General features: G+C 41.4%; 1 protein-coding gene across 3 annotated transcripts in view; it reads left to right on the top strand.

The window, feature by feature from the left end:
• The window catches only part of AP3B1 (adaptor related protein complex 3 subunit beta 1), a 224,582-nt gene that overhangs the window by 185,186 nt on the left and 27,378 nt on the right, over positions 1–12,018 (top strand). For 2 of the 3 annotated variants that reach the window (XM_083152189.1, XM_083152198.1), the window contains exon 25: positions 5,602–5,699. In XM_083152189.1, the coding sequence (XP_083008315.1) occupies positions 5,602–5,699 (98 nt within the window). Of the gene's footprint in view, positions 1–5,601; positions 5,700–7,367; positions 7,405–12,018 lie in introns of all 3 variants that reach the window. The other variant, XM_083152207.1, reaches the window with a different exon arrangement.

Below are 12,018 nucleotides of genomic sequence, written 5' to 3'. Positions count from 1 at the left end.
ATCAGTGCACCAGAATTTGTCTCCAACTTTAAGGACAAGATTACTAACATCCGAGATGAAATGGTATGCTCTTCTGCAGCCTCTAACCTACTTACTTCTCCACCTGAACCCTCTGGCAATTTCTCTTCATTTGAGCCCTCAACTGAAAAAAAGTATCCACACACTCCTTATCATCCTACTACACTACCTCTCCTCTTCATCCTATACCTGCTCAAGTCATTAAATCTCTATCTCCTGTGCTTATCCTAACTTTAAATAGAATCTGCAATATCTCTTGCTATTGGTACTTTTCCTTATCTCTTCAAACATGCAGTGACCACTCCCATTCTGAAAACTCTCTCTCTCTCCCTCTCTCTCTCTCTCCGTCCTATCTCTCAGCTCCCATGCCTCTCCAAGCTACTCGAGAGACTAGTCTACTCTTGCCTCACACACTTTCTTAACTCTCACACCCTATTAGACCCACTTCAGTCAGGTTACGTTCCCAACACTCCACTGAGACAGCAATGACTAAAGTGGTGAATGATCTGGTCACTGCTAAATCCATAGGCCATAACTCACTACTCATTCTTCTAGATCTTTCTGCTGCGTTTGACAATGTTGATCACACTCTTCTTATTCAAACACTACACTCCCTAGGTCTTAATGAAACAACCCTCTCCTGGTTCTCATCTTACCTATCTGTTCGCTCTTTCAATGTTCTCTTCTCTGACTCTACCTCCTCTTCACTGCCGCCTCTGTCAGTCGGAGTTCCGCAAGGCTCAGTTTTAGGCCCTCTGCTTTTCTCAATCTATACCTCATCTCTTGGCAAACTATTTAGCACTTTTGGATTTCAATAGCACTTGTATGCGGACGATACTCAAATCTATCTATCAACCCCAGAGTTGTCACCATTGGTTTTGGGCTGAGTTTCTGAATGCTTCTCTGCTATCTCATCTTGGATGTTTCCAAAACAGAATTAAGTATATTCCCACCAGCCAATAACAGTTACCATTCTGATCTCTCCATAACTGTTGACGACTCGACAATCTACCCTACCCCACAAGCTCGTTGCCTCGTTTCTGAACGGTCCTTTGTTCCCCACATTCAATCTGTCTCCAAATCATGTTACATGCATCTAAAAAATATTTCCAAAATACAACCCTATCTTAGACACTACTAAATCCCTTATGCATGCACTCATGATATCCTGTATTGACTATTGCAATAGTCTCTTAATTGGTCTTCCCAAGAACAGACTCTCGCCACTTCAATCCATTCTAAATGCTGCTGCTAGGCTGATCTTCCTAGCAAGACGGTCATCGCCTGCTGATCCGCTCTGCCAGTCTCTCCATTGGTTGCTGGTATTTTACCATATTCACTGTAAAATACTTCTACTCACATATAAAGCTATTAACCATACTACTACAGTATAGATCTCTTTACTTATCTCTAAATATCTCTCAACTCAACCACTCCGCTCTGCACAAGATCTGCGTCTCTCTTCTGCATGGATCACTTGCTCCTATTCACTATTACAGGACTTTCATCGGGCTGCCCCCACCCTATGGAATGCCCTTCCGTGTACAATAAGAGACTCCACTAGCCTCCAAACTTTCAAGCGTTCCCTGAAAACTCCCCTCTTCAGGCAAGCCGATCATATTTAAGTATCACATGCATAACTCTCGGAGGCACTTATGTAGCTTCCCTTCTGGACTTGCATCTTGGTGGTACTGCTATGCTAATACTGGTGCCTGTCTTTGTGTTTCCCTCCTATGTCCCTATAGCTTGTAAGCTTGCAGCAGGGCCCTCTTACCTCCAAGTCTGTTTGTTGTTACCCAGTTTGTTTTATCACTGTCAACAATTGTAAAGCGCAACGGAATATGCTGCACTATATAAGAAACTGTAAATAAATAAAAATACACCTGGCAAAGTGGACTTTTACGAAAATTGGTGGATGGGATGGGGGGCTTTGGGGGGGGGGGGGGCTCCAGAATCTGCTGGAGACCACCTGCAGCACTTAGGATTTGAAAAGGATCCCTTAAACTGGGTACAGATCGGGATTGGATCGTATACTGATCGTGTCTTATGGTCTGCTCACGACCTATATTGTTCTGGTGTGTGCCCTAGCATTACTGTCCTACCCTCATATGTTTTTGTTCGGACTGCGCTATATTATGTCATAATTCAAAGCAGACCGTTTGTGTGAATGTTAGTTGTTGGCTATATTAATAATGCAAATACATTTTAATCTTGAGGCAGATAAACATTGTCTAATAATATTATAGCTTAGTATGTATTTATAACAATTAGTTTTTAGGGAAATCTGGTGAATAAGGTTATGCATCAGATGGAGGGCCGGTAATAAAGCATCTTACATTGTTATCAGCCATTGCATGCTTACTGAACTTCACATTCTCCATCACAAAAACTTAAAGCTCATCAGTGACCTATTGTAAATGTTCTTTTTAAATATCATGGACATTAATCAATTGATTTCCAATTACAAGTCATTGTATTCTGCTTACTAAAATGCTTCCCAGAGGAGTATCAAGAATTAATTTTTGACAGTAGTCCACGTAGGCCTATACTTTGTGCGGTGTGTGGCATTGATTTTATTGTCTGTCTGGACTCACCAGTATCAATCATTGTATTATTTATACTGATTTATGCTTTGCTTGTAATTGATATTGAATTTCTGCAGTTATTTTGGGTGCTGTTGGGTGTTTTGTGGTTCTTTCGTCAACCTTAAAGTTCAGTATCCAGACATCTGATAATTGGAAAAATACATATCTTATTGGGAGATTACCAGTTTATTCTATGCATTGTCAGCCCTAAAAGGTTGTGGGTGCTCGCTGAGGTGCCTTGCCTGAATTTGCATTTTAAGATGTGGCCAGATCTCTGCAATTGTTGGAGAAGTTGGGTGCAACATGAAAAGGTCATGCTTAAGGGGTGATTTATCAAAGCGGGGAGAAATGTAGAGTGACAAAGTACCAACCAACCTTGTCATTTTTCAAGCACAGCCTGTAGCATGGCAGTTAGAAGCGGATTGTTTAATACTTTATTCCTCTCCACGCTTTGATAACCCTAGCCCTTACTAAAAGTATTTTGCGTGGCTTTGCTTACTGGCACTCAATTGTATAATATCTGAAATAGTTGTGCCTAACACAGGGCCTGGCCTATTGGGTGCTTCTACAGAAAAAAATACCTATATATCCACTTTGGATGTTACCCAGTTACCTGTGGTCATTTTCTGTGGGCAATTGAGTTGCAATCTGAGAAACCTCTATAAAACTATTATTTATTTGGCATCAGAATCAACTTTATTTGGCCATGTGTGCTTGCGCACACTCGGAATTTGTTGTGGATATACAGTGCAGCATCAAGCAGGGATGAAGGGGGGAGGCATTACATAAGTTACATTGACACATTTCATGCTGGCAACACATGCCCGCCGAGCAGCACAGCTGTATAAGCAGGGTCAGTACAGTATCACACAGAGAACATATACCCGCCGAGCAGCACAGCGCCTAGGCAGCCATCAGCGGCGCCACTGGTCGCTGCAGCAGCCAGGTAGGAGACAATATAAGCAGCGACAGTACAGTATCACACAGAGAACATATACCCGCCAAGCTGCACAGCGCCTAGGCAGCCATCAGCGGCGCCACTGGTCGCTGCAGCAGCCAGGTAGGTGACAATATAAGCAGGGACAGTACAGTATCACACAGAGAACATATACCCGCCAAGCTGCACAGCGCCTAGGCAGCCATCAGCGGCGCCACTGGTCGCTGCAGCAGCCAGGTAGGTGACAATATAAGCAGGGACAGTACAGTATCACACAGAGAACATATACTCGCCAAGCTGCACAGCGCCTAGGCAGCCATCAGCGGCGCCACTGGTCGCTGCAGCAGCCAGGTAGGTGACAATATAAGCAGGGACAGTACAGTATCACACAGAGAACATATACCCGCCAAGCTGCACAGCGCCTAGGCAGCCATCAGCGGCGCCACTGGTCGCTGCAGCAGCCAGGTAGGTGACAATATAAGCAAGGACAGTATAATGGCACACAGGGAACATATACCCGCCAAGCTGCACAGCGCCTAGGCAGCATCTAATTGGATACCCCCCTCATGTTGGAGACCACAGTTTACTTAATATGTAGCCGTTTTCTATATACAGTAACTGAGATGTGAGATAGAATAGCAGTTATTACTATAAAGCAGCCCATACACGCTGCGATGCGGGCTGTCCCGATGTGTGCTTTGAGGTGCGCGCTCCCGCGGCACCTCATTGCACAGTACAAAAAGTATGTGCTTGCACATACTTTTTGTACTTAGTTCTCATTGCATTGCATGCACAGGCAATGCAATTTGATGTGATATGTGCTATTTAAGCCCGCAACACACGCCCGCATCGGGGTGTGTATGGGCAGCTGTACACTTGCTTTTTCTCTGCAATTTGTTTAACCATTGCAGCGTTTTTAGAGTACAATGCATTCATGGATTTTTGGAGGGAGGGGAATTCAGTTAGCTGCGATAACTTACTATAACTTTTGACGGATTGTGTATGAGAAAAGGAGGAAATCTGCCAACCCCCCCCCCCCTTCTACCACACACACACACACACACACACACACACAAACACACGAAATTCCAAACTAATATAAGAAAACAGAACAGATGTCTATTAGTGGTCATAATAAAAATAACACTTGGTACTTACATTGCATCAAACAGCGTATATGCATTCTTCTTTAAAAAAAAAAAAAGTTTAAAAAAATATAAAAATGTTTTTATAGGTAAATGAGGGCTCAAATTGAGGGTAAATTTAAAATGGGTATAAGTATATATTTCAATAATTTGAAACCACTTTTTTTTTTTTTAAACGACAACCCGTTACATACTTTGTACTACAATTTCCATAATTTAGCAATTTTTGACAGTAAAAATGACGTCATCCTTGGCCAATTAAAAAAAAACTTCCCAGCTGTGTCCCAGCAGTTCAGACCCAAATACCAACATTTTAAAAATTTTTATGTAGGGATATTCCCAAAGCTTATCACCTGCTCAGGAGTGGTTAAACGGAATTTTCTGTAAAGTTGCGTACACATTAGATGACCATGCAAACGTGATGTTCTCAGAGATTTCCCTTGAACTGCCTCGAACTTCCTGATGGTCAATAAAGTGCAAATTAAACCTATTATCGCTGAAAATGTATCTTGGTAATTGAATAGCAGCTTATCACGTGTCACAATAAATGCCCCTTTTTACCACAAAAATGGGTTTTCGCAGCCAACTGAGTTCCCCCCATGGGCTCACAGACAACCGAACTATCATAGTAGCTCACTAAAGCAGAATAGTAAGCAATATAGCTTGCCACAAGCTGTTTATCTGTGTTACATGTATTTAAGGGCAACGATTCAGATATACACAGAATCGGACACACCTATACTGTACATTGTTCGCAGCTCATGTAGTGAATTCACATCTTAAATTTTGGTTGATATCTTAGATATTATTTGAACAGGAGTCTCATTTCCAATATTGCACTGGAGTTAAGTGCTAGTGTTCTTGTATAAAGCCTCCATGATTTGCATGATTAACATTTATTTCCCCTTTTTTTAAGCACTAAAGATGACCATTTTCCTGTTGGGATTCACCCGCCACCAGGAGAACTTCTCCTACCAGTAACCATGTCGGAAACAGACTTTAAGAAAGAACAAGGTAAGTGCTATGGTCTTTTTCCAGATCTTATACTTAACGTCCAACAAACCATTACCACCTAAACAGCAACATAAAAGCTCATTTAAAGTGTAAATGTAATGTTTGTATACTCACAAATCTGTTTGTAGTATTTAGTCTAAACTAATTTGTTTAAAGAAATTAGACAGCAGTGATCTTAAGTTGAGTCTAAGGGGGGTATTCAAATAGCGGCGGGTGCCTATTAAATGCTGCCTTTCCCGACAAAATTAAACAGGGATCTCGGCTGAATGGACACGACTTTAGAAGCAGTCAGCCCATTGTGACGAGAACGGCCGTGGATTGTCAAGCTCCCGGACTTATCTCTCAGCCACGCCCCCTTCAATGTCCCGCGTTCCCTCCTGCCGAGTGCAGTCAAGCAGGCTGAAAATACAAATAAGATTAGGGTTCAGACAGCATTTATCATATTGCTGCTGGAAGGGTAATTCTTAGTTCTTTCAAAGTTGCACTGAATTAATTTGTAGTCCATGTTTTAAGTATCAACTTAAATAACATTATGGGGCGTATTCAATATTGGCCGAGTTTTTCACCAGGTGGAGTTTTTCACCAGATATTAAATCACGCCCATTTTTGAGTACATTTTTGCCCCTGCCATTTCCCTTTTTTGGGGGGGCGAATTGGCACGGTTGAAAAAAATAGCTGCAAATTTGACAAAACCATGTGAATTTGCAGTAATTTCGCTGATTTCGTGTTTTTTTGCAGATGCTAGATTTTTCACCCAGGCAAAACATTGTCACAGGGATTGAATAAAGTAAAATTGCAGATTTATCACCTGACGAAAAGTTTGCCTGGGATTGAATACCCCCTCACTTTTATGTAGCAACACTTAGCGTTTTCTGCTAGGAAAATATGGGGGTGGATTTACATACACTTTCCATTGATCTGCAAATTTTAGTGTGCATGGGGATATAATGTTTCTAAAAGTTCCCCGTTTTAATGTACAGCATACTAGGTCATGTGATTGGGTATGGTTCATTGCGTCGACCAAATTAAGGTCGACATACATTAGGTTGTCCACTGAAGGTCGGCTGGCCTTAGGTCGACAGGCAAAATGTCGACATGACTAGGGTCAAAGGGTCGATACAAGCATTATGTTGAAATTGGGAAGGTCGACAGTCAAAAGGTCCACATGGGTTTTTTCACGTTTTTTGTTCCGAATGTCGACATGGACACTGTATTGGTGCAACGCGTCCCCTCCCACTATTACATTCTCCCTTCACACCCTAGAGGATGTTAGGGCATGAAATACTGCCTGTCGGCACATGCCAGTTTTAATAAAACACCTTGTCAGCCTTCCCAACGTCTACCTAATGCTTGTATTGACCTTTTGACCCTGTTGCTCTTAGGCATGTCGACCTTTTATCTGTGTCAACCTAAGGCCAGTCGACCTTCAGTGGTCGACCCAATGTATATCTGCCTTAATAGTGTCTACCTAATGACCGTATACCATGTGATATTCATGTAATGGCATCATTATGTTACTGAACATTAATGTTATCTAGTTAACCATTGTCCTCCACTTGAGTGTTTGGATGATTACTTCCAGTAATATTGGACAGTTCTCTATCCCCTGCTAACATATAATATTGATGCCCCTTCTCTCTTGATATTTTTACTTTCTGCTGGCTAAAGCCTCCTTTGCCGCTTACCAGCTGCTCTGCAAGTAAAGGTGAGTTCTGCTGCCTTTTCCATGAGAGAATGGCTGGTGAGTGTGACTGCAGTGGGTCAGAAGATGGAGCCTTAGCCTTGCTTTAGCTGCTGTTGAGTAGGGCATGCTGGGAGCTGGGGCGCCACAGCAGCTGGATATGTTACCTGTAAAGTGATCAGTGTTTCTTTAATATGTATACAGTAGCTAGTGAGGAGCTACACTGCTAAAAGGACACATATGTGAATATGTACCGCCCCATTCAAGAACAATTGTGTTTTGTCGGTTTGTTGAACTTTATTATTTTACTGCTTGATTAGAATGTGGCAAAGTAACTTCAAGGGGACCTGGCGCAACTGTGTAAGCTCCTATTGCTGTGGTTCCCAAACTGTGCGCCGTGGCTCCCTGGGGTGCCTCGGGACACATACAGGGGTGCCCTTGGTTGGTGGTCCAGGACTAACTCAAATTATTAATGTTTAATTATTTTTAAGCAAAACCAGTGCTGGTTGCTGCCAATCATAAAATGTGTACAAACAAAAGCAAATCCTGCAATTTACCACATAACTGACCCTAATAATCGCATATAAACCCTATCTAATTTAAAAATAATTGGCCTAGGGGTGCCGTGAAAAAAATCTTATACTTATAGGGTGCCATGATTCAAAAAAGATTGGGAACCCCTGTCCTATTGTGTTAAATAGTACAAGTATGTGGAAATATTCTCTTCAACATCCCCCACAAGCCAGAGCTTTCACCCCTGAGACTTATCGGTACAGATGCGCTATACCGCAGCTGAAAATGGATGGAAGCGCTACAAGGCTATAGTAGGACACATCTGTACATTTACAAAATGTTGATTTTAATAGATTTAAATCGATGTTGTGTTTCAAGGGATAAAACACAGGATTTTTAAGTCGATTTTTAAATGTTAGGAAACGTTTACATTATTTTCGACCCTGAAACACAACCTTGATTTTACAGATCATTTAAAATTGACCTTTAGTAAGCATGCTCATTAAATTGCCCACACACTAGAACGATTTTTTTTGCCGATTTCCAACCGATCGCTGAAAAATCAGCCAATTTTTACCGAAAATTGGCCGATATCGGTCGAATGCGCGCTTTCGCGTATCATTTGCAGAATGTTCTGATCTTACATGCTGCATGAAATGTCAGAAGATTGAGCAAAAGATCCATAAGAACGCACATCGGATCTTGAGAGAAATCCTTGGTGAAGATGTGCGCTTGCCTGAAATATTTTGCCCAGGACGAACAAAAGATTTCAAGGCCAATTTATGCGCACATCTTAAGATCGCAGATCTTTCTAGTGTGGGGGCACCTTTTAGTATGGTGGTGGCAGTGATGTCCATTCTAACTGGCCTAGTTAGCATGATAACATGATATATTAACGTACTAATCTGACCACCATATGCAGTGTATACAGTACATTGGCATTGCAGCTATGCAAGGAATGGGATAATTTGGTCTACAGCAAGTTGGTCACAAAGCATTAGGTCAACATGGGTCAAGGTCGACATGGTTCTAGGTCGACATGGCTTTAGGTGGAAAGGTCAATAGGTCGACACAAGCATTAGGTCAACAGTCAAAAGGTCGACCTAATGCTTGTGTCGACCTAATGCCCTGTTGACCTAATGGTGTCAACCCAATGCTTGGTGACCAACTTGCTGTAGACAAAATGACCGTATACCCCATGCAAAGTGTTTTTGTATCACATGTGAAACACATACAAGATAGAAATGCCTGTATCAGTTATACCATGTGCCTGTACACATTTGCATCTGTATGCCTTTAGCTTTTACTGTGTAATATAATAGTGTACTATAATGACCTGTACAGGTTTTCCCGAAAAATTGTATCACTTTCTCAAAGAGGTATATTGCACTCCAAGTCCTCTGTAATAAGTACCGCTTTAGAGTCTTTCCACGGATATGTAAAAAGTTAATATGCTGCATACATATGTATCAGTCCTTATAGACCCCCCGCTGCTGGTATTCCTTATGATTGCATTTGCTTTATATTGCAAACATTATATATTTGTTGTTTTGGACACTTCTTGTTCTATTTCAGTCTTTCTCAATTCAGTTGACCGTTTTTTCCCCATTAGGAGCTGGGTGCAGCACTCAACAGTATAATTAAAGTCTAGCAATACCTACACCAACATAATACATTAAAGATGTGTTTTAAAAAAACGCATTGCAAACGTCATTGTATGTGTTTGTGTGGCACTGTGCTCTCTGTGGACGGTAATATTTTAGTCCAATAGGTTGTGCTGATTTTTTATTTTTTACATTTGTATCAATGTGATGGATTTGGATCATATTGGGCTAGTTGTTCTCTCCCTTTAGGGCAGGCATATCCAAACTATGGCCCTGCTAAATCTATGGCAAGGCATGCTGGAATGTGTAGTTTCACAACAGCTGGAGGTCCACAATTTGGACATGCCTGCTTTAGGGGCTTACTTGGCTTGCGACTGCTTGCACTTTTGGATATAATTTATTTGTCATCACTCTATGGAGGTGCTAGCATCAATGTTTTACTACTTCAACATCCCACATATTATAATCATATGCAACAATATAACCTGTTGAATCCAGTCCTTTTATTGGATATGTTGCTTATAATACATGAGTGCTATAGACAGAACAGATAACATAACCTTTTGATTCCAGGAAAGGTTTTATTCTCTCATGCCAACATTCTGTTTTTCCATGTTGTTTTCTGCCCAGGCGGGACTGTTGTTTTCTGTTGCTCCACATGCAAAGTGCTGTATTGTAGTCCGTGTTTTAGATTTTTGGGTTTTCTCTGTTTCTGAGGGAACGGGCTGGTCAGCAATGATTGAATTGACACCGGCGGGGGGGTGGGACGACCAATAGCGGGCAGCAGGAGGCATCTGCGCAATCACAGCCTTCCCTTGCCCGGTTCGAAAAACCCGCTAAAAACCCTGCTTGATTCCCGGGTAAGAATCAGCGTTTTACCTGGTCACATTTGCACTGACAAAAATCCTGGGTCGGTGGGTGTTCCAGTGCAAAAACGGAGAATTTTTAAGACCAGTGGAAAAGTGATATTACGGTAATATTTTTGCATATACAGGTTTTCATGTTGTTGTGCGTGGTTTCTTCTTTATAAGCTATATCTGCAACACATAACAATGTAGTACAGTACGCTGCACATTTTTTCCGCTGAGTAATAGCTGCTTGAGTTTTGGAAATTTTAAATGTGGGCTAAATCTTCATCTCCCTGCATAGTAGCCGGCCAGGATTCTGTCCAGCAGTTATTACAGAAGTGAAATGAAAGTTCCTTATACACACTTTTTTTTTACAGTGATTCTGTTTTATAAATTTTCATTTTGGAAAAAAAAGTCACTTGAAAGTTCCAGCGAAGGTGTTTACTTTGCCTTATTAAGATTTATGAATCTTTCTTATAAGTCCCCTGCAAGCAAGATGCTAATTCTCTAACTAGTTGGACGTATACTATTCTCTGGCCCTTAACTACCTCTAGCAATCATATCTGATGCCCCTTAATTACAGCAGCTTTTTTTTCCTTTTTTTTTTCCTCGCCAGGTTCTTTTCCACCTCAGCAATCGAGACAATACATTTGCTTACCATGCTGGTCTCCTAAGTGTTCTTTTGCATGTAAATTAATCTTAATTCAGTTTACACTGTCATGCTGAGTGGTACAAATTGCCCATAACAATAAAACAGCACGAGTTAAAGTGGGAGGGGGCTGGGGAGGCAGATTGGATGTGTGCCTTGTCTGATAGGATGTTACTTTCCTTTATGCCAATACATTAGCTGCTAATAATGAATCTGCTTTTCTGAAAAGCATGGCAGTTGTTTTTTTTTTATGTTTTTTTTTTTTAATGTTTTTTTTTATTTTACTTCGGTGGAGCAGTACCGTGTCTTTTTATGGAGCACGTTAGACAAAGCATTAATGAGGAGAGTGTTAAGGTTAAATATGAAGCAAGGCATCCACTTGTATGAATGCGTATCCATCTTTCCATTTGCAGAAGCTTGTCAGTAAAAGTACTAGCTTTGTACCGAATGTCCCTAATTACAGGCTGCAGGAAACGGGCTTTTAACATAAACATAGTTGCATTCATTTATTGAGCATTTGCTCTTCAATATAGCTTAATGGAGAAGGTTTAAAACCTAAATGAGTATACACATTTAATGGAAGTGTTAGGTCAGCTTGTGCTCTTAGAAATGACTGTATACGGTCTGTTTTCTTTCTTCCCTGCCTTCGCTTTTCTTCATTCTTTTTACTCTCCCGAAGCTGCTGCCTAATAGTGTGGTTAAACAGGCCGATACAGCGTGTAATGTTCCCTCATTGCATAGCAAGGTATGCAGGAGGCTGAGCCTTTTCTGTGGAGAAAATTGTACTTGGGATAGCCTAATCAGTGCCCGTGTGTCCTTTCCAGGCTCAGCGATCAGACCTCCAGGGCCGGGCGTGATGTAGCTTCCCAGCTGTCAGGGTATCTACAAGTTTTAGCCATTGTGATTACTATGAAAACAGAGAGGGGTGCAAATACATTGCTCAGTAACCCCTACATGTACGGGGATATTGCAGAGTACTAACTAGTTTAATCCCATAAACTGAAATACTCTGTGCTAGCTTTAG

Source organism: Crinia signifera, chromosome 1 (genome assembly GCF_055691185.1).
Source record: "Crinia signifera chromosome 1, ASM5569118v1, whole genome shotgun sequence".
NCBI lineage: Eukaryota > Metazoa > Chordata > Amphibia > Anura > Myobatrachidae > Crinia > Crinia signifera.
The sequence above is the reverse complement of the archived record's forward strand: the minus strand, read 5'-3'. Positions and strand labels throughout refer to the sequence as shown.